At 49.9% G+C, this 23,059-nt stretch overlaps 1 protein-coding gene and 2 pseudogenes across 2 annotated transcripts; 2 read left to right on the top strand and 1 right to left on the bottom strand.

Annotated features, from left to right (window-relative positions):
* Positions 1-727: 727 nt before the first annotated feature.
* Positions 728-6,169, bottom strand: AMIGO1 (adhesion molecule with Ig like domain 1). 2 transcript variants are annotated; one of them, XM_016155629.2, is made up of 2 exons: positions 5,952-6,169; positions 728-5,485 (listed from the first exon to the last, which is right to left on the bottom strand). In XM_016155629.2, the coding sequence occupies exon 2, from the start codon at positions 5,414-5,416 to the stop codon at positions 3,956-3,958; it is 1,461 nt and encodes a 486-aa protein (XP_016011115.1). In that variant the 5' UTR covers positions 5,417-5,485; positions 5,952-6,169; the 3' UTR covers positions 728-3,955. The 2 variants fall into 2 exon arrangements, with proteins under 2 accessions (XP_016011115.1, XP_016011114.1); XM_016155628.2 differs by having other exon boundaries at positions 5,937-6,168.
* A 4,438-nt stretch (positions 6,170-10,607) lies between these two features.
* On the top strand, positions 10,608-10,725 carry LOC118613126 (annotated as a pseudogene).
* Positions 10,726-17,279: 6,554 nt separating this feature from the next.
* On the top strand, positions 17,280-17,398 carry LOC118613077 (annotated as a pseudogene).
* Positions 17,399-23,059: the final 5,661 nt, after the last annotated feature.

Raw genomic sequence — 23,059 nt, 5'->3', positions numbered from 1 at the left:
GCCAAACTAAAATGGTTACTGTTTGCAACATGAAAATATACCAGTGATCATCAAAATAGTAAGAAGGTGAGCTGGTCTCCGCTATTTCTTTTAACACAGTCCAAGCATTTTCCATAGTGCAGTTTGGAGGCTTGAGCCAGACTTTTAAGAGAGCTCTGCAGGGAGTCTCCTCCCCCAGGGATCCAGGAGGGCTACATTAGCCACAGGCTCTCGCCCCGCAGCATGGAATTTCTGGCCACCCTCCTAAAGCGTCAGTGACATTTCTTTTGAGAGCTACCTCTTGGGTTGGCAAACTATGGTCTGCGGGCCCAGACCAGCCTGCTGCGTGCCTTGGTGTGGTCTGTGAGCCGGTAAGAGCCTTTTCCATTTTAAATGATTGAAAAAACTCAAAAAGATATATTAAAATGACATGCAATTCAAATTTCAGTGTGCATAAATAAAGTCTGATTGGAACAGAACCACACTCATTCGTTTATGTGCTGTCTGTGGCGGCCTTCTTGCCACATCTGCACAGCTGAAGCTGTCACAGAGACTGCATGGCCTGCGAAGCCTAAGTACTGTCTGGCTCTGCAGAAGAAGTCTGCTGACCTGAATGCCTGGATGTGGATTCCACCCATGTCCTTGTAACAGCATTTAAATATTCTCTACACAGGCCACACCCTTCTGACGTACAGTGAACCCCATCCACAGGCTGAAAAGAGAAATAAACCAGTCACGGACTATGTCAGAACAGAGACTCAAGCCAGGTTTAATGATCATTGTCTAGTTTTCGGAGCCCAGAAGCTCCAAGGTTTGCCAGCTGGGTATATACACAAGGGGGAGGACCAGGGTCCCGGACACAGGGAAGCCAGCTTGCTTTGCCAGCAGGGCTATAAGCAATTACAGAGGTAAGAACACACAGACAACAAATCAGTTGGCTTTTCCTTCCCCAGCTGGGGTGTACCCTCTCCAGGCCTCTTCCTAGGAGCCCCATAAATACAGGCAAAGAAAAAAGGTCACAAATAATCACAGACAGATTGTAGAGCCCTGTCGTACTCTGTCTCCAGGGACACCTGCTTCCTGGGAGACATGTCTGGTTTATAAGTGTAGGTGAGGGGAAGGGAGGGGGTGATCTCTCAGCCGTTTCTCATAACCAGACCTGGCAGTTTCCCACACAGGGTCCTAGCGAGCTTATGTACGCTGAGGACTCAGTCCCGCAAGTAGAAAGCTACCTTCGCGTTCTATCAGCTGAAACCACAGAAGAGGCTGAACACTAGTGTCCTGGTCGGGGGCAGCCAGGCACCGCCTCCAGTCTCTCGAACTAGGGCCAAACTAGTGGAAACGGTAGGGAGACTTACTGAGCCTCAGTCTCTTCTTCCCTAACTTGGGTAGGACTTCTGAAGAAAACAGCCCTCCCAGTCCTCAGAAACTCGGCTAGAATGCCCCACTGGGAATCCACTGTGAAGATTTTCAGAGCCCTGATGGGGCTACTGCAGCAGGGTGATGAGATTTTCCCAGACTCCCTGGGAAGTCTGAGGAGGCAGTCCTGGTTCCTACAGCTCCAGGAATAAAACCTTTAGAAGTCTCAGGAATTTACCCAGACAACTTTCCCCTCCCGCCCCTGTCTGACCAGGGCACTTAACAGAGGAAGAGCAACGTACAGCTGCTTGGCCCCTACCAGTTTCCTGCTGGGTCCTTCACTGAGCTAGCTGTACATTTATTTCTCCTATATATTGTCTTTAATCCAAGTAAAGTCGCTGAGGAGTCTGAAGAACCGGCTAGCTCCCCATCACCTCTTCTCCCGGGGTTCTCAGCCTGTGGTTCTCCTAACTCCGGGCTTTGCAGAGAAGTTGTTCGGCGCCATGGAGATGTGGGTGAAGCTTCAGAGAGTTCAGAAATTAGAAGCATAGGACTTTGTCTTTGGGGAGCCTGGCGTGATCACTGTCTCTTCTATAGGGCAGGAAAACTGTGTGCATGAAGTTGTGCGCACAGGTGGAGGCCATTCTGAAAATGGACATTAGTGGGGACTAAAGAATCATTGTTCTGATGGAAGTCAAGGTGCTGGTGTGCATGCGTACCTATGAGCATGCGTACCTATGAGCATGCAACTACTTGAGGGAAATGCTGCACCTCTCGACAAAAATAGTTACTAATAAAGGATGGACAGCAGCCTTGACCTCCCAGGCGCAGACAAGGGGAAGATGTTAAGTTCCAGTCCCCTTCCCCAATCTTAACAGGCAGCAGGAGTCAGGCTCTCCTAGCAAGCAGCCCTCACCCGCAGGTAAATGGCACCTCGTGGAACCTAAGGAGCAGTTCAGAACACCAGAAGATCTGGAGAACTTCCACTGGACAGGGAACTTGGTGAGAGAGGGGAGGACTGAAAAAGACCAACATGGGAACATTTTCACCTCTACCCTGCTTGTCCCCATGCCAAAGCTCACAGCAGCCATCTCCCGAGGCCTGCAGTCAAGTCAAACGGAGAAGTTAAAGGGAGCAGCCATCTCCCTACCCAAAGCATTCTGTAACCTTGAATGGAATGGAACGTTGGGCCGGTTCTTCTTAAGTTCCTCTGGCCTAAGGACCACAACTGCACAGACCTCAGGCTCAAATGGGTGGGTGGGGGGGGGGGTGGCAGAGCTCCCCTTCTGAAAGTTTAGTGCCACTGACTGTGCCTGGGACCGTGCGGCGAGGCAGAACTCTCAGCCACACTCCCAACTGCTATTCTAGGGCACGGACCACCCAGTGCCGACCCCTAGGCTGATGGAATCGCACGGTTTGGCTTGGTAGCACGGGTTTGATCCCGGAGAGGAGCAAGGCAGCTCTGCCGACCCCGAGGAGATACACGGTCCCCTCCATTCCCAAACCCAATCTAATCTAGCTGGGGCCAGGCTTTCCAGGACTCTGCCCTCTGCAGAGCAGCATATTAGGGAAAACTCAGAATCCCATCTGAGCTTGATAAGGAGACTGAATGAAGAGATGGCGTACACAGAAAGCCAGGGCCAGCTGGATGCTACACGAGAGAGGCTGATTTACCCTCCTAGTGTGAGGTGGTCCCACATTTGTGGCAGGCATCCATAAAAGCTCTGCCTTTGGCAGTCCCCACCCTGGTCTGACACATAGGCGCTGGAACCAAGTGCTAACCAAGGGTTTCACCAACCAGGAAATTAGCCAATCTGGAGTTTATCCCCCATCTACAAGTGTTGTGCTGGCACCTAAGCCGTGCGTGACACAGACCCCTCAGACCATGCTGTACCCTTCCATGCCACTGGTCCCAGGACAAGGCACGGACACCACATCTCACATTGTTGCCATATCTGACAGGCAACAGGCCAGGCTCCTGCAAAGATCCATCTACCCAGGGCTCATTGGGGAAAAGGAAGGCATTAGTGGGAAGTCTCACAGCAGCTTTGGGGAGTGCTATTGATTGAGGTCTCAGCTTTTTCCTGACTCGTTATCCCAAAGGTTTCTAATTTCCTCAGCTGTGAAGTGTGATTTCCTGGCCAAAGAAGATAGTACAGCTTCTCCCCAATGTGGCTCCTGTGGAAGCTCCCCCAACACACCCAAATTCACAGGTATGGGTGGGCAGAGAGAAAAAAAAAATGATTTTTTCTCCCAAATGATTTTTTCTTGAGGAGCTAGGGATGACCTCAAAAAAGTTTAGGGGCTCTGCTCTTCCTCCCACCCCTTCCTCATTCCCACCCAACTCGGACACGCCCCTCTTCCTCTACGAGTTGACAAATGCCAGGGCTTTGGGTAGGGGTGAAGCATTTGCCTGAGGATTACTATATCCATATTTGAAAATTGTGGCGGCCACACCCTGGTTAGGGTCTTGCCTGCTGTTGTACCCATGACCAACTCCCTTGAGGTCAGGGGGAACCCACTCCCTCGGGCAGCCAGCCCTTTCTTCCTTCCCCTCAAATCCTTCAGGGGTGCATTACCTCTCCTGGGGCAGAACCTCCCCACCAACCTATCCTGCTCACACCACAATGGGCGTATCAGAGAAGACCGAGCTGACCGACTCCGGGTCTGACATTCTCCGCTGGCCCTTGCCTGCTGCCTCGGGCACCGGGAGGGTGTTGCCTGGCTTGAGCTTGCCGTTTTGACCCTGCCCGGGTCCAGCAGGTTCCAGGAAGGCCACCCGCCGGTCAAAACCATCATCTTTGTCCCCACCAGCCATAGGATCGTGGTTGGGTGTGGTACTAAGCATAGAAGAGCTGAGGCTGTCTCCTTGGTGGCTGGAGGGCTTCTCAACACCACGACACCAGCAGCGACAAGGGGTGAGGTACAGGTATATGAGGACCAGGACCACACTGAGGATACAGCCCACTAGGGTGGTATAGGCTGTGTTGAGGGTGTCGTGGTGTCCGTGCAAGGTGAAATTGTACACTTTCAACTCCACAGACAGCGTCTCATTGAAAGCCTCCCCCATGGCGTAGCAAGTATACACACCTCCATCCTCGACCTGCACGCCCTGGAAATGAAGGCTGCCATTCTCGAACACTGTCACTGTGCCGTTGGCCACCACGTCTAGCACCCGTTCATTACTTGGCGTCACCCACACTTTAGTCATCCCCTGCTGCCTGGTGTCACAATGGATGGTCAAGGTGTCACCCAGGTGGGCCTCCCAGGCACGCTCCTTATACTCGCTGCAGTTGAGGTTGAAGACATTGTGCAGCTTCTTGGCGCTCATGCAGTACAGGTCGTCCCGGAAGTCCACAACCGAGCTCAGCTGCCGGTACTGCCAGTGCGAAAAGAGCTGGTAGAGCTCGCAGTTGCAGTGCAGGGGGTTGTTATGGAGGTACAGCCCATTCTTGACCCACGCGTGCAGCTTCTGCAGGTCAGGCAATGGCAAGGTCTTCAGCATGTTGGAGGAGAGGTCCAGGAGCGTCAGTTTGGGGAGCCTGAGCAGTTCCAGAGGGAAGCGGGAGATCTGGTTCTGGCTCAGGTAGAGTTTCTGCAGCTGGGCCATGTCCTCGAAGGCTGAGCGGTCCACTGCCATGATATGGTTATTGTAAAGCAGCAGCACCTCCAGTGCCTGCAGCCCGCTGAACAGGGACTCGTCCAATGTGCGCAGCTGGTTGGAGGAGAGGTCCAGGTAGCGCAGGTTGGGTACCGGGGAAAAGGCCTCAGAGGAGATGAAGTTCAGGTGGTTGTGGCTCAGCAGCAGGGAGTGCAGGTGGGGCAGGCGCGTGGGGGTCCACTCGGCCCGCAGGCGGCTCAGGTTATTGTGGCTGAGGTCTAGCAGCGCGGTGTAGCTGGGCAAGGTGTGGGGCACGTTGGGCAGCTGCTGCTTGGAGCAGCTGAGGATGTTGCTGGCGCACAGGCAAGCCGCAGGACAGCTAACCGCGGGGCGGCCAGCTCTGGCCACCTCTAAGAGGAGCGGGAACCAGGACAGCAGCAGGAGCCAGAGGCTTCGCAGGTCACGCTGGGGTTGCATAGTGTCTGTCACTGGAGAGAGCGAGGAAGGCCACCAGGAAGATCTGGGAGGGAGTCACCCGGGCATGTTCTGGTGGGGTAAGGAAGGGTCACTTTCACTACAGGCGTGATAGGGAGAGGATGGGTTTATGGTCACCAGGGCCTCTAGAGGGAGGGACCGCTCCCTCTTTTCCTCCACCTTCCTCTCCCACCCCTTGCCACCCCCCACGCTCAGTTGGGCTAGGAGGAAAAGACGCTGGGTAGTTCCCAGGCACTGTGCAGGCAGTAGGCTCAAAATACTGGCCCAGAGGAGGAGGTGGGCACCAGGGCCCGCTGGGCCAGGTCGCAGGAGTGCAGGAGGGGGCGGCCAGGATGTCAGGGATTGTTGGTTTCACAGGGTCGGCCTGGGCCGGTTTTGAGGGGGGGTCAGCAGAGCCTCCGGGAGGTTATGAGGGAAGGTCAAGAGGGCACCAGCTGGGTAGGGGCGTCCCGATCAAAGCTTGAGGGTCCCCTAGGCCTATCGGGGCGGACTCCCCACGAACCTCTGATCACTGCACCTGCTCGGTAAGGACGTGTCTCAGCCCATGGCGGGTCCAGGCGCTCCGTTGCGGCCTCCCCCAGCGGCGCCTCACCGGCCGGCCTGTCGCGGCGCCCGCCTTACGCAGGGGCCCGCGCCCGGCGACATCGCCTCCCGGGAACTCGCTGGGCGCCGCTGCGCCCCGCTCCTGGCGCCGCCGCCTGACCCGCTGCGCCCACCAGAGCCCACCGACCGCGGCAGCCACCTCCAGGTCCGCGGGTCCGGCGTGGAGCGGTGCGGGGAGCGGGAGGCGCCGCGATCCCAGCGGAGGGAGCGACGTGGGGGCAGCGAGCACCGCGCGCGTGCCCGTCGCCGCCGCCGGAGCCTCGGGGCGCGTGCGCGCGCGGGGGCGGGGCGCACGTGCGTGTGTTGTTGTGTCGGAGCGGGACCCGCGGCCGCGCGCGGGGCCGGTCTCCCTCGGCACGTTTTGGGGGTCGGAACCTGGTGTAAGGAAGGGGGCGCTGGCCCCTTAACTCTATTACATCTTCCATCTCCTTTATCCGCCTTCCCCCTTCTACCTACCAAAACCGCTTTCAGGAAAAGTAGCTTTAACTGAAATGAATTCTCTCCAACTGACTCCGGGGCAAGAAGCGTCACATGTCTTTTAATTTTACAAATTAAAGAAACCTGGCTTAGCTCCCGCCTGTCACTGTTGGCGGGAAATGTATTAGTCACCTTCAGAGGTTTCTCCTCTCCTCTCTCTAGAGCTGTTAAGTCCCAAAATTTTAAAGAGGGGCTTTAAAATTTTTCAGTCTTGATGCCATTATTCCACCACCCTTGGGGTACCAGTGAGGAGTACGGCTCCACAGTCTGCAAACCTGATAGGCAGGAGTGGGGGGAAGGGAACGCTTGCGGGGGTCTTTGGTACGTGCCATTCAGTAATTCCCACTCCACCGTTTACACACACACACACACACACACGCGCGCGCGCGCGTTGCACATAAGCCAGGAACAGGTTTCCACTCCTGGAAACTTCAAAACCTTTTGCAGCCTGGAGGAAATCATGCATCCCTTGGGCCTGGCCACTTGCTCTCTCCCTGAACCAGGGCTGGTTCTTTCTCCTCCCCTTCTGGAGCAATTCTAGCATAGTTTCTCTATTACCTAATCCCTGAGATGAAGGGGTGGGCGTTTTCTTTAGGGTGGCCCTTGAAACACCAAGAAGCTGTTCACAGTATGTGGTGCTGGGGGCTGGGCATGAGGCAAGGGAGATGTAAGACCCTGAGGGAGAAATTATCTTTTTATTCTTTCTGGTTTCTTACAACAGCAAGAGCAAGACTGACATTAATGTCTCAATACATTAGCCTGCTAAAGTTTTAAAAAGAATTTAGATCTGTCACGCTTTGCCATGAATTTGCATTATCTCTTCAAGGGGTATTAGCATGTTAGCCATGTGCATAGTGTGAAAGGGTCTTTTTCCTGTTCATTTCAGGCATCGGTCATAAGGCGGGGAGAGTATCGAGGAGTGGGGAATCCCGAAGTGACATCGCATCAGTTCTCTATTGCTGTATAACAAATTACCCACAAGCTCTGTGGCTTAATACAATGTACGCTTATTATCTTTCACAGTTTCTTTGGTCAGAGATTCAGGAGAGCTTTGGCAGGCAGTTCTAGCGTGGAGGTCCCTCATGAAGCTGCAGTCATATATCAGATGGAGATGCAGTCACTGGAAGGCTTGACTGGGGCGGGAGAATCAACTTCCACAATGGGTCACTCATGCGGCTCACTCGTGTGGCTGCCTGTTGGCAGGAGGCCTTGGCTCCTTTCCTTAAAGACCTCACCACAAGGCTGCTTCAGTGTCTGCACAGCATGGTAGCTGACGTTCCTCAGAGCAAGAGATCTAAGAGCAAGGCAAAAGTCACAGTGACCTAGTTCTCCAAAGTCACACCTGTCACCTTCCCTTCGGTCACAGGGACCAGCTCTGATTCAGTGTGGCAAGAGATTACACAAAGGATCATGGTGGGGCCACTTTGGAGGCCAGCTATCCCACACATCATCCCTGAAATCACATCTCCATTTTCTAGTTTTGAAAAATTTCAAACACACACAAAAGTAGAGGAAATAATACAGCGAATTCCCATATGCCCATCATTCATACCCAATGATTATCAAGGAAATTCCATCATTTTATTTTGTAAAGTGTCCCTGAGAAATACATGTCCTTCCCACCTCATTCCCCTCATCCCCATATCCTATGCTAATTTTCCTTAGACCCAGGGGTCCAGGCTCTCTCTTTCTCTCCCTTCCCTGTCCTTTCTGCCGGGTTTAAGGGATGGAAGAGAGACAGTTACAGAGAAAAAAGAAAGCCCCTTGTGCTGGACATCAATCTCAAGTGTAGGTGTCTGCATTTTGGAGAGGTCACCACAGATATGGCCCATGCCTTTCCCCCACCTTTTTTTTTTTTCCAGCTTATCCAAAAGTAACCATGCTATTTTCAAAATTTAATGTGCATACAGATCACATGGGGATCTTGTTAATGTGAGAGTTCTGAATCAGTAGGTCTAGGGTGGGGCCTGAGATCCTGCATTTCTAACACGGCAGTAAGGTGGTGCAGACACTGTAGGTCCACGGGCCACACTTTGAAGAGCAAAGGTCTAGAGCTGTGCTGTCCGAATCATGAGCCACTAACTCCATATGGCTATTTAATTAAAATTAAATAACATTAGAAATCACTTCCTTAGTTTCCTAGGCTCTTTCTGAACTCTTCAATAGCCACATATAATTGGCCACATATTAAACATAATCATGGAAAGTTTCATTCCATGGATGGCACTGGTATAGAGAATTGATTCAGGATAAATTTCCCACAGCTGCCTTCTAGACCAGAACATCTATGACCTTGGCAGGATAAATAGCAACAGGTTATTTATAGTGAGTATTTATTTCCTCTTGCCGGAACGGGTCAACCCAGTGTTCCTAGATACAGTTTGGTCAGCTCAGCATTCAAGCAGAAGAAGTTGGATATGTCTACCAGGTTATATGAAAGTAGCATGGATAAGCTGGATGAATTGCTTTTCTCTATACTAGAAGTATTTTTTCTTTCTTAATAACTAGTACTGGCCATCAGAATCAGAGCTCGAAAATCCTGGAGGCAAATACTCTATTTAGAAACTACCTATTGATTCCTTTTTAAAGACTCCATGTGGCTGACCACCATTCTTTTGGACAATGCAGTCTAATTTACTGGGCACACTTAGGAGTCCTTTTCTGTGATTCCATTTCATGCTGTTTGTATGTCGTTATAGAACTCGTCATCCACTATTTTGTCTGTTTACATGTCTATTTCCCCATTAGACTGCAAGCTCGTTGAAAGCAAGGGTTTGCCCTCTGTCTGGCTCCTAATAGGGATTCGAAATATGTCTTTTGAATTAATTCATTAATTAATAACTGCATTAAATTAGCATATTTGTTATACGTTATTCTCTGCCTGGTGTAGGAGTGAGAATGGAGCAGAGGGTTTGGACTCCGACAAGTCACAGCTGTATACTGGCTGTGTGACTTAGAGTATTTCACTTTGTTCCACCAAATCTCGTTCCATTGTCTATAAAAGGGGAACAAGAATAGCACCTGAGCTTATGTCATAGGATTATTTTGGGGGATCAGATGAGCTAACAGTTGGGAAAGTGCTTTATCATTTCTAAGTATTACCTTTTTAAAAATCGTAGTTTTCTCCATGAGAGAGAGTCAGGAGAGGCCCTGGTTAATGTCGATATGTGTACAGATCACCATGCACAACTGTCTGCCTTGTTCCCACAATCTAAGGTATTGCTCATTTGGAACAATCATTCCTATTTTCAAGCCTTCCCTCTCTGGCTTAACCTTTTACAATTTCAAAATATTTACCAATTTTAAATAAAAATTTAAATTAAAAAAATCTGTTTCATTAAAAAAATATTTTTGCATTTTGTGGAGAACCCCAGTAGTATCACTAATATCAGCACAGTTTTTATAGTTCTTTGGGTATCGCCAAAAAGAGGGAGCTCTAAAACAGAGCTGTTTCTGGGAGGGTCACAACAAAGGTGAGGCCTCTGTTCAGTATTGCTGACAGCCCTTTCTAAATCTGGCAGTTCACCTCATTTGCATTTGTGGTTTGTCCCTGAAGATGCTCAGGCTGGAGGATTCCCGTTGCCATTCCCCACCCCAACTCCCATAAGCCCTCACTCATTTCACTGACTCTTTTGACCTCTTAGTTTGCGTCTTATGATGCTTCCATTATTTACTGTCCAGGATGCAAATATTTTCTCTTTTTGGACAACTGACATCCGTCTCCCATTTTGCTACTTCTTACCCTTTTCCACCCCAACACTGCACACTTCCTGGGGCTCAATTTGAGCTGCAGAAACCACAAGAATGTGGATAGTAATTAGGGGCAGAAGAGGAACCACTGGTGCAGGTAGAGGGGTGTCATACACACCTTTCATTGTCCTGGGTTCTTCAGGTTTGTCCAATAAATCTGAAAGCACCATGTTTAATCTATAGCTCATGCTCATGGTCAGGGTTATTCTGTTTCCATAGAGGTGGATCGTTCCTGATAGCTAAATCATGAGACTTTCTCGACTCTTGACACCCATGTATGGTCATCTCAAAATAGTCCTGCACTGGTCCTCAGATAGATGTGCCTTTCAAACATTGCTGACAAGTCTATGGCCAGCCACCCCGAATATGCCCGATCCTGTCTGATCTTGGAAGCTAAGCAGGGTCGGACCTGGTTAGTACTTGGATAGGAGACCACCTAGGAAGACCGGGTGCTGAAGGCGTAAAATAAAATAAATAAAATAATAAAATAAAATAATAAAATAAAATAAAATATAAAATAAATAAAATAAAATAAAATAAAAATTGCTGATAAATGAATTCATAGTTTGAAATGTTATTTTGGCTTGTAGAGGTAGGGTTCCACCACCACAGTCAGCTTGTAGCTGACCAGACATCCCAGAGATGTGAGACTTTGGTTGCAAAGCATTGTAACAGGACTCTCTGGGAGCTCCTGCCACGTGGGCCTGGATGACCAGGAGTTCTTCTGAAAGGAGCTCAGTGATTTTTTTCATTAAGAAGGTTTATCATAAGTCTGAAAATATTTTCTTTTTCTATACATACAAACTTCTCTTTTGCTTTCTAAAGGCTTTATATCTAAAATTAAACTCTAACTAATGTGAGACTTCTCAGCTAATTTAAATCATATGAATCCTTGACGAGTTTGTATTATATTTGGAAAGTTAATATTCCAGTTTAGGAAGTCAATGCTTTAATGATTTGGGGAAGGATTATAGTTCAGCTAAATGTTAAATTCACAGGTAAGGCTTTTCCTTCCTTATCTAAGACCATTTGACAAACTCTTTGACTAACCTATTCATTTATGTTTGAAGTTTCTACTCTTTGACCACTTCTACTGTTCTCAGCCAGTTCTCAGGCTGATCATAATGTCAGTTGGTCTGGCCCTTACCCTAGAATGAGAGAAGTTTAGACTACCAGTGATGGAAGATACTTTAGCAATCAAGTTCGCAAGTTGGTTCAAGGCAGAGCTGAGTTAACGCAGAGAGAGACTATCGCTTTGTGGTTAAGAGCATTGTCTCTGGGGCCAGGCTAGTTGGGATCAAATCCTGGTTGTGCCACCCACTTTGTAACTTGAGCCAGTTACTTAACTTGTAAAATGGGCATAATAAGAATACCTATGTTGTCAGCATTTAATGAGTTCATGTACCTAACAGATTCTCTAACCTTTTTGGCAACAGGGACTGGTGCTCCTATGAGAATCTAACATCTGCTGATCTGAGGTGCAGCTGAGATGGTGATGCTAGCCCTGGGGAGCGGCTGCAAATACAGATGAAGCTTTGCTCCCTGGCCCGCCACTCACCTCCTGCTGTATGGCCCAGTTCCTAACAGGCCACGGACCAGGGGTTGGGGACTCCTGCTCTAACACAGTAGGCACTCTATAAACGTGAGGAGGTAGGAGTGCGCTGTATCTGTCATCCCTGCCAGGGCACCTTTTCAATGCACCAGACCATTTCCAGGGTTAACACAAAGCAGATAGAACTGGAGCAAAGCTCTAATCTGCAGCCTGTGCTCTCTAGGGGTTTCAGACCCTGGTTATGGGCACAGCAGAGGTCTAAGTGTTGATGAGGAATGGGTGGCTAGGATTAGGAAGCCACAGTAGAGGCTGAGGAGTGAGAAGGGTTCAGGGTGAGTATGAGAACAGTCAGTTGCGTTAGTTCCGTGAGGGCACACGCCAAACCAGCAGGAAGGGCAGGCCCGGTTCCCCCAGGACAGGCAGCAGTTCCTTTAAAACCATGGGCGAAGGAGCTCCTGCTTTACTTACATTGGGTCAGACCATAACTGGACCATCAAAGTTCAGTTCTGGGTGACTCATTTACAGTCTGGGGTACAGCCAGAGGTGGTTGGTTGGTGAAAGCAGTAAACAGTCCAGTAATCACATAATGCATCATCTCACAAACATCTGTTGAACCCCTAGGGCAGACCTCTGTGTTATATGCTTTGGGGTGAAGCTGGGTGGAATGGGATGTAAATAGGCTTTAGAAATAGTTTCCTCCCTATGGGATTGAAAAAGTTAGTATGTAGATTCTGTTCAAGGTAACGAACCTCTATCAAGTGCCTGTTGTGTTCAGGACTCTGTGTGGGTGGCATGGCCTTTGTGGCCCAGTGGGAAGAGCACCGGACTGTGTCAGGAGAGCTGGATTCCAGTCTCACCCCCGTTATCAACTAGCTGAACCACTGTGGACAAGTGACTCTAGGCCTCAGTTTTGTCACAGATAAAATGGAAGGTGTGATACTTTCCCTATTAGAAGGATAAATTCCAGGGCCCCTGACCCACTGAATCAGATTTTTTTTTGTGGAGAGAGCCCAGGAAGCGTTTTGACCATCAAGACAGTATTCTCGTGTGGACCTCGGGCAGTCCAACTCAGACTCCCTAAGGAACTTGTTTAAGAAGAAGATTTCAAGGCCCACCCCAGACTTGCTTAGAACCTCTGGAGATGGGGGCTTGGGAATCTGTACTTATGGTGAAGCCAGGTGATTTTTGTACCTCCGAATTTGAGAATCCCTATTATAGGGTTTTTCTGAGGATTATGAGGATGTACGTGAACACTTTGGTCACTCATATAATAGGGTTTCCTTAGCAATGAGAACGTTTTGCTTTGGGAGGAAGTCATAGTAACCACTGCTGAAAGTTGAAGGGTTGTGTATTAGAATCTTTGGAACAGCAAAGAAGAGTTATACCTAATAGGTTTCAGGAAGAGAGGTTTATTGCAGGACCCCACAGAGGTTTATTATAGCTAAGAAATTGCCACATTAGCTGTAGTCACTGTGGGCCCAGTGCTTCTGAGACCTGGACAATTGAAACAGAGGTTTGAAATGGCAAAAAGAAGCTTGCAATCCCAAAGTTACCTGCCTTCTGTGGGCACCACTAGGATGTTTACTTCCCCAATAAGAAGCTTTGAATGGGTCAAATTGCTACCATCCAATATGGAGCACCCTTTTGAGCAAAATTCCTATGAGGCCCTTTCCTTCGGCCTCCTGTATGCCCCAACCCACACACGGTTAACTCAGTCTGCAAATTAACCCCCATCCAATCATCTGCACTTAGAGAAGGAGAGTTAGATTTGCTGAAGATATGTAACGACTTGGGATCTGCTTTCTTTGGGAAAGTAAGGAGGGAAAATCTAAAAGAGTAAGCAGTTTGAGGCCTCTTGGTTCATCTGGTATACATTTTTGTGAGGATGAGGGAGTAAAAAATGAAGTTTGGCTCTAAGTTGGTAATACAGACTCCTTTGTGAAACTAATGGATTCCCTGCCCCTAAGCACCTGGGTAGACACACATCACTTTCTTTACATTTCTTAGGGGTAGGGGTCTCATAAGGCTTCTTCATGGCATCCCAGATCGAGGACCTCTGTTCTTCTGGGTCTCTAAAGAGAGGAAGAGCCCTACTCGATAAGCATGTCCGAGAAGCAGGTTTCCACTCCATGTACAGAAGCATCTTTTGACATTTCGACTGTCCAATAACGGATCTTTCCTATTTTGATGTGATGGGTTTATCGTCACAGGGAGCATTCAGGCAGGGGCTGGATGACGACTTTGCACAGATGTCCTTTCATTTGTTTGTTCATTCATCCTATTGCACACACACCCCCACTCACATATAACAAGAACGTCTGTGAGTGTTAAGGAGTAGAAAAGTGAAATACAAGACACCGTCTCTGTTCTCAAGTACCATAGTTTGGTGAAGGAAAGTGAGACACAGAGGGTCACAATGCCTGGCGGCAGGTGACGTAAGAGCCCACGTGTAAAGAGCTTAGGAAGCCAGAGAATAGAAGGGAGCAGACTTGTGGGGGAGTCCTACATAGGGTGGAAGTAGACCAGATGACCCCTAAGTCCTCTTCCAACTCTGGCATCCTGTGGGCAGGCCGAGAAGGGGCTTGGGAGGGCGTTATCCAATGCATATCCGCTCCAAATGCATTTAAAAAACAAACAAACAAACAAAAAAAAAACCCCAACTACTTGCTTTGCAAACACAGCTTCGGGACAAGTTTTCCCATTCTCCTCACTCCCTGCCTTCCAGCCAAATGGCAGTACATTAATTTGTTCCTTGTAGAAATTCTGGAGCTGCTTCTGATCCTAAGGTTCTGTATTTTGCAAAGTTATGGAATCCTAGGTCTGAGGCCTGCCCGGAGATTGCTATTCGCGAGTGGAGCGTCTTCGGTCCACCGTCCAGGCTGGAGAGGCCGGGACTGGCAGGGAGAAAGCGCGGGCGAAGCGGCGGCGGGGGCAGGCGCGTGTGCGGCTGAGCTCGTCCTCAAACCTGGAGCCACCTCTCCGTGACTGCTCCCACCACTTTGAGGCATGAAAGCATTTCCTTCCCTCCAGGTTCTCCTCATTTTCTTTGCCTGCTTCCACAGACAGTATTACCCGCCCTCTCTCCCTCCCACCAAGGTCACCACTCAGGAGCCTTTGATAAATGTCATCTTTTTGTGAAAGTCGCTGTGGAAAAAGGCAATTTGACTGCAGTGAGGCAGAACAGCGAGCTGAACGAGCTGAACGCCAGCTGCCCTTTATCGACCAGAGCCCAGCCCCACGACAGAGCCCGGAGGAGAGGAGCGTAGCGCTGCCTGGGGCACCTGGTGGTCCCGCAGCCTGTCCGCGGGGATCTGCGTGGATCTGCGCACAGTGCCGAAGCCTGCAGCGCCTGGGTCCTGGGATCGGGTCCCCTCCCTCCTTTCCTCTCCCAGCCCTTTGTCTTCTGCTACTTATTTCCTAGCTGGTAACTAAAGGTCCCCAAGAACCCCCATGGCTCTGGGAGTGGGAGCCCTCTCCACCGTGGGCTGCTGATTAGTGCAGGGAATAAATAACAGCAAGCTAATTACCTCCTGATTGCGGCTTGCCTCACTAACAAGGCCGGGTGATGCCGTAGTTGATACTATTCCAAGCATGCTTCTGGGTTCAGGGAAATTTCCATGCTTTTCCAGCCTGGAGACACGTTCTCTTCTCAGATGCCCCAGAGTTCTCAGTGGAGGTGTTCCCGCTCCTGCTCCACTGTGGAACTGAGAGACTCACCCCCAACAGCCTTTGTGTTGGACCTTAGTGATGGGAGCTGGCTTCTCGTAGAAGCAGGGAAAGGCTTTCAGGGAGGTTTGGGGTTTGGCCAAGGTCACTGAGAGATGGGTCCTTAGGGACCGCACACTCCAGCACTTAGTATCCTAATTACATCCACTACTCCAACTGCTTGGACTGAGCGGTTCCCCTCGGACCCCCAAGCAGAGGAAAAGAGTGCTGAGAGCACCGGTCTGGGACCTGGGAGGTCTGGGACCTGGGAGGTCTGGGTTCTAGTCCTACCTGACTCCCTCGGACACGCTCCTTAATCACCCTGGTCGACAATTCCTCTCTGGGGAATGAGCATTAGGCATTTCTCTCCTAAATAAAGTCTAGGCAAACCTTGGGCTTTGCCTCACTCTAGAAATATGACTTTGTGACTCTGACTCTGAAATTGGGACTGTGATACCAGGAAAGCTCCTCATGCCTCCAGGGGCCGCACCCCCAGGCTGAGCCGCCCCTGTAATTGCTTCCACTCTCGCTTTACCTGACTTCTGTAACTCTCTCAGTCTTGAAAACTTGTCTTGCCTGAAGGAAGAAGGGGAGGAACATCTTCTTCACAAAGATTTAAGTTTCTAGCAACCTTCTTTGAAATTTTGTTTCTGAATTTATCAGTACGGCTGTGCTGGCTTAACAAACCAGTGGTATCAGCCTTCGAAAGCGAGGATGTGGAGGTGACCAGTAAGTTTTGCTGGCCACTGTGTCCAGAGAAGGAAATCAACTTGCCCCCCAGGCATTTGGCCCAACCCCCCAGACTAGAGGCCTTGTCGCCATCTTCACAGGACCATAGAATCCAGTGGCCGGAAACCAAAGGGCTGTCTCCTTTCACTGGAGAGATTCACCTCTGCAGGGCATCAGTCTCCTTGGGACAGAGGTCAGGTGAGAAACAAACTAGAGGTTTCCATCAGATGAAGAAGCACTCATAAAGGAGCAAACCCGGGCCACAGTCTCCTCGGAAAAAGGAAGAGAGAAAAGGTGGAGCTAGGGTCATACTTGGGCTAAGGAGGAAAATGTCACTTTTAGAGTAGTGGAAGATTCTGAAAGATAGGGTTACAGACTCCGCAGGTACCAAGTGCATGCGACCTGGGCTGATCTGACAGGAGGAGACCTCATGTAGGGATCAGAAGGTCACATGCAACATTATGCTTTATCACTTCTAAAGGGTAAACTTGGGCAGTTCCTTTACTTTTGTATTAGGGTGAGCTAAGTGACGTGACTAATAAATAACCTTCAAGTCTCAGTGGATTATCACAATAGAAGTTGACATCTCACTTGCACGGCAGGTTAATGCGGATATTCGGTTGGTGGTCTTCTGCAGGGTGGTTCAGGGACCCGATACTGTCCATTTTGTGGCTCCACTAACTGCTACGGGCTTCAGGACCTTCTGTATTCTGTCAGCAGATGGAGAAGGAGGGAGCATGCAGAATCGTGTGGAAGGTGTTATGGGCCAGGTCTGGAAGTGACATTCATTACTTGTGCCCAGATTCCACTGGCCAAAACTCAGTCATAGACCACACCCGACTATAGGGGAGGCTGGGAAGTGTAGTCAAGTTATGTGCCCACAAGGTAAAAGGAAATGTTTGGGTTAGCAACCAATCAGTCTCTGACATACCTTCTTTGAAATTTTGTTTCTAGAATTATCCGTAGGGCAAAGGGCCTCTACCTTGTCATCTTCACAAAATTAGCAAGGGTATAAAATGAGAAAACAGAGTCTACGGCCACACCGCCCTGAACGTGCCCGATCTCGTCTGATCTCAGAAGCTAGGCAGGGTCGGGACTGGTTAGCACTTGGATGGAAGACCACCTAGGAAGACCAGGTGCCGTAGGTGTTAAAAACAAACAAACAAACAAACAAATAAATTTAAAAAATAAATAAATAAAAATAAAATGAGAAAACGGATTATGAAAGACCTTAAAAAATGTAGAATGAAGAATACACACATAATCTGCTTTTCAGATTAATCTAGAAATAACTTCAAAAACACTGGCTCTGTTACTCTATTGGAAACATTAATTAAAAATGCTCTTATTGGGATATATCATTGGGTTATATCACCGGTGTCTGAATGGCTGTGATTTCAATATGTGATAAAGACGAACTTTTTAACAAATCCAATCCTTTTTAAAATTTTTAGAATGTGCTCTTCTTTCTCTTTTTTCTTTTGATCTGGATGGAGGATTCATCCGGAATGGCTGGTGTGGTCAGCAGAGCTGGGCTAAAAGTGGGCCAGTCTAGCCACCATGTTTGGTGAGTCTGGGGCAGAGAAGACGGTCTGTGTGGTTAGGAAATTGATTGCGAGTAGAGGAATTGAGAAAACAAAATATATTGAGGATAAGGAGAGCCATATTTCTCATGGTTAGTGAAAGGAGTTACATTTGTGGAAAGGGAATAACCCCGTGGTATTAGATCAAATTTGGGGTAATTAGCATAAATAGATGTAGGGGTGTGTGTGTGTGTGTGTGTGTGTGTGTGTCCATATATATTTCTAGCTTGGTCTGCTGAGCAGTCCTAGAAACAATGATATCCTGATAGCAGCGAGCACACCAATCACCCAGATCTTGAATCCTAAATACCATGTTCCACTAAAAAGAGTCAAGACTGATCAGCCTGAAAAGTACTAGGTGAGCCTAGAGCATCTTATGCTAGAAAGTAAGGAAGTGCTCAGAGAACAACGAGAACATGTCAAAAGGATACATAATCCTGCTTGAAGGGACCCCCACAGGACAAGTCTGGGACAATCTAGGCATCAAAAGAAATAATTTTAGCATTAGCATTTAGTATTGTACACCATTAAATAAAATAGGAACAAATGAGTTAACACAGATATAAATAAATAAACGGGAAAATGGGAAGACACTGCCTTACATCAGAATGCCAACAGAAAAATACAGAAAAAAGATGAAATTAGAAAATTATCATTTGACAACCATCATAATAATTTAGGCAAGAATCACTGATACGTGCTAAAACTTGTGGGTGAAAGTTTGATGAGGAACACAATATTTACGCAATTTCAAAGTGTCTCCACACAATTACTTATGAATTGAGTACATGATACTCATTAATTGACTTTGCAGTGGAGAAACTTGGTTGACATCATCGTAAACAAGTGATAAAAGTTAACTTTCCTGAAACAAGACAAAGCATCTTTGTGTGTGTGCTCCTTGTGACGAGGAACTGAGAATGCGGCGTCACGTCTGTAGCATTCCTGACAAAACACAGAACTTTGGAAACAGCCAAACCCAAGTCGAGGGACATTCCACGCAGTAACTGTACGGTGTTCTTCGAAAATACCAAGATCACGAAAGACAAAGACTGAGGAACTGTGCCGGACCGAAGGAGACTGGAAATACAGGACAACCGAATGCAGCCTGTGATCCTGGATTTGATCCTGGGCCTAAAAATAATGTTATTGGGACAACTGGAAAAATTTGAATGAGATTTCTGGATTAGATGGTGGTTTTGGACCAGTGCTGGTTTCCTGATTGTGAGGTACTGCGGTTATGTGGGAGAACGTCCTTGGTTTCAGGAAATATACTCTGACGGGTTAAGAGCGAATGAGACATCGCTCCTAAATGGATCAGACGTGACGTTGTATGTACACATGAGCAGGGACGGAGGGAGGGCCACATACAATGAGGCGAGTGTGGTGAAGTTTGAAACGTAACAACACACTGAGGAACTCGAGGAAAGGGATGCGGGAGTTCTTTGTACATTCTTGCAATTTTTCAGGACATTTGAAATTATTTCAAAATAAAAAAGTTTTAAAAAATCCTGTAAAATGTATAGTGTGCAGAACATCTGCACCTTTGGACTCCGACAGGAGAGACGCTTGATGAGATTTGGAAGTTAACAAGAGGCTAAGCAGAAGAGTGGCAAAGAAAGCAGATAGGGTTCGGGATAAACGACCTAGATTGGGTCCTGATCTTGTCACCTACCAGTTGGGTGATCTGGAAGAAGCTACATTACCTCTCTGAGCCTCCAATGACAGCATGCATCTCCTAAGAGTGCCATGCGACTTCAATAAGTTATGTGACAGTCCTTTGTAAAACATGATACTGAATATAAATCGTTAGTAGTATCTTCTTTCTCCCAGAAAACTACAACTAATGACTGTAAAACTGTCCCTTCGGACCCGACATCCCTTTCAGTTCTTCCTCCAGTTACATCACAATGTTGTTATTCTCAGAGAGATTACTTCCTTTACAAAGGGACTGAGGTCTGAGGAGGCCTGCCTGGCACCTAGGAAGGGAGACGGTTGATGGCAAAGCCACCAGGGGTTGTTATGGTGTGTGTGTCTGTATCCCTATGTGCACATGTGTGTGCATACACGTGCATCCTGGAAGCCCCGACTTCAGGCACCTTCTCTGTGAGCGGAGAGACCCCGTGGGGACCGATGAATGCTGTTATAAATTCATAGACATCTGCCGGCGGGGCCTGGGTAGTCCCTTCTAGAAAGAAAGCCTCTCTGCTTCTGTCACTCATGACAAAGATACTAGTGTGCACGATGTTATGATACGAACCATGGCAACCAAGAGATCGGGGTCCCAACGCCACGCCACACGCTGGGGATGAGCTGACCTTAACTGCGTGGGGTAATAAAGATCATCATTCCCGTGTTCTGCCCTTTGCGAAGCCTCCCGGCTGACATTCCCTCCGGCGAGCCTTAAAGCGACAGCGACCTGTGAGGCAAACACTGCTCTCTGCATCTTTTCGCAGGTCACAGAGGTCAGAGAGACCAGGGCTTGCCCAGTCCACAGGGTTAATAATGACGCCAATGGGACATCAAGCTAGGACTTTAACAATGGCTCCCCTCACCACGGCCAGTGTCCTTGGCTTCTCAGAGCTCTTCTGCCACAGGACTCCCACCCAGAAGCACCCCGTGCTAGGCTTCCGTCTCCAGGCTGTCTGGTTGCCCTCTACCCCCCCCGACCCCCCGCCTGACATTCTGGCTAAAACCACAGGAGTTCAGCATCATAGCTCCTGCTGCTTAAGGCGATTCTAGAGCCAAGAGAGAAGAACATGAGGATAAGGCTATCCTGCCCATGGCCTCGGGAAGCTGGCCCCAGGAACTCATTTCTGTGCCTCTGCGATTCCCAGACCATTCGCTGCGTCCTCACAGCACCAACTGAAGGAGCAATGCTCAATGTCTTCTAATTCACTCCATGCCTGAGAATCAGGCCGGAGGAAGTTCCAGCAATGCCAGGCTGTTCCCAGGCCCCCTCTGCCCTACATTGCTCTTGGATCCAGACAGACAGACGGATCAAGGTCAGACACAGCAGAGCCCAGCTGGGCTCTGCTCAGTCCCTTGGGAAGCGGCTGCTACTGACCTGACAGAGTTCTCTGCTTCTGGTAGTGGCGGTGTGACCGGCGTGCATTCCAACTGGCCCCGGCTCCCCTGAGAAAGCCCTGGGAAAGAGGGTGCACTCTGGGTTTGTTGAGTTCATTGGGACATGCTGGGTGGGTCAAGGGCGAGCCACTAGAGCTCAATCCGCGGCTTTTGGAACTTGGAGCCGAGGCCCTGTGGTGGACCAGAGCCAATTCTGACCACCTGGGGGTGGGCGAAACCTGGTCTCAGATGTGCCTCTAGCTAGTGGTGTCCTTGAGCAAATCCTTTCTCCTCCTTGGGACACAGTTTCCTCATCTGTCATGAGAAGAGTCAATTTTAAGGGCCCGTCTGGCCTTTGTGTACTTCTGGTTATATCATTCGGCTTGCTCTTCAGGGCCGGAGCTGTGTCTGGAAAGAACTCAAGTCTGGGATTCAGGCCTCCTGACTTCTGCTCTATTCACTGCCGATTTTGGAAACGGAGGCTACAATGGGTGTTTGGGGAGTAGGGGGCACTGTGTACAGCCTGGCCTCTGTTTAGCAGAGTAGGGAAACTGCCCAGGAATCCAGCAGCTGGACCCAACGGGACCTCCGGTGGTTGGTACTGTTTCCCATAGTGGTACTGGGGGTGGGGGAGGAGGTGGAGGCAGGATGGGGGGGAGCTCAGCAGGCCCCACAACTCTCCTGGCGAGTGAAGCCTGCACCCGCAGCCCGAGGACCTGAGAGACCCCGGAGCTATATGAGCACTCAGCATGGAACAGGACAGGAACAGAGAGAATCAAAGCGAAGCACTTGCCAGCAGTCGGCCAGGCAGGTCAGATCTCGCTTTCTCCCTTCGGACAGTGAGGGAGTGGCTTGGGGTGCTGTGGAGATCTACCCCAGCCTGACAAGGTAAAAGCCAGTTCACTAAGTAGCGCTGAGCTCCCCGGTGGGCCTCCTGGAGTCCTGCACGGCGGGCCTCCTGGAGTCCTGCACGGCAGACGGCTTTCCTGCCTCGGCCGGGCGCTGCCCAGCTGACCTGCGACCTGGCTCAGGAAGAGGGAGAAAGATGCTGGGAACTATCAACTCTCCCCTCCCTCCTTCCGCCACCTGCCATTCCCCAAGGGTCAGAGGATCCCTGCCATGTCCCCACCCACGGGAAACCAAACCCCGCTGAGGCCAGGGGCACAGCGAGGTGGGCCTGGGGCCAGCAGAGACAGCTGCCTTAGGTGTCGTCTTGCTGTGGAGCTGGGGAAGAGCTGGACTTTTAAGGTTTCCTCTGAGACCAGTGTGGGTAACCCAAACCTCTTTCCTGCTCTTCTAATCCCCTGAAAGAGAAGGCTCAGAGGGTCCACGTGGGCCAGGTCAGGGTCAGCCCAGAAGCCACGAGTCAGAGTCCGTCCGACTGTCCGGGCTCCGGGCTGGAAGGAGCTGAGCTTTGTGGGCGAGCTCCAGGGAGCTCAGTGTAGGGCAGCCCCGGAGAGAAGCACAGCCCAGAGTGCCAAAGGAGGCAGCCACCAGGCTGCTTCCCCCACAGACAGACAGGGTATTGATCCTGCGTGCGCACCCCCTCCCGCTCTCCACTTCATGGCGCAGCTAATGGCCTGGAAAAAACTGGCCAGCTGTTCCCCAGCTGTGACATAATGAGCTCAGGGACGATCAATGCCTGTTCCGGTCTCTAATTAGGCCAGGGAGCTGGCTGGGGTGAGTGCGGCCTGTTTCCTGGGGGCACCACTTCCACTCCAGTCTCCAGCTGCCGTCTGCTGGCAGCCACCTGGGCCCACGCATCTGCGCCCTGGAGGAGGGGGCAGAGCCGAGACTGGCCCCGGGGAGTCTGAGACCCAGAGCTCCTTCTTTAGCGGTAGAAGTAGGGACGCCATCACCACGTTAGATGGGGAGAACCCGGCCTGAATTTGAAGCTTGCTGTCACATCACTTTCTCTGCCACAGTCTGTCACTCTGTACAGTGGCCTTCAATCCCAGCCCTCTAACTCCCTGCCCCAGAGACCCTCCTCAGGACCCTCCCCAGCCTCGGGCTGCTAGGAAGAGGCTGGTAGCAAGTTTGGCTCCTGGCCCAGCCTCCCTCTGCTATTTATATGCTCGGTCCGGGGAGGAATGGATCGCATTCTCAATGCACTCACTGCAGAGGAGGAAGTGAGGGAAGAGAGAGAGATGGGAAGGGAAA

Source organism: Rousettus aegyptiacus, unplaced genomic scaffold, assembly GCF_014176215.1.
Source record: "Rousettus aegyptiacus isolate mRouAeg1 unplaced genomic scaffold, mRouAeg1.p scaffold_m13_p_17, whole genome shotgun sequence".
NCBI lineage: Eukaryota > Metazoa > Chordata > Mammalia > Chiroptera > Pteropodidae > Rousettus > Rousettus aegyptiacus.
The sequence above is the reverse complement of the archived record's forward strand: the minus strand, read 5'-3'. Positions and strand labels throughout refer to the sequence as shown.

Bases quoted from the DNA above. Each gene is read 5' to 3' on its own strand.
- AMIGO1 (XM_016155629.2), bottom strand. From the start codon at position 5,416: ATGCAACCCCAGCGTGACCTGCGAAGCCTCTGGCTCCTGCTGCTGTCC.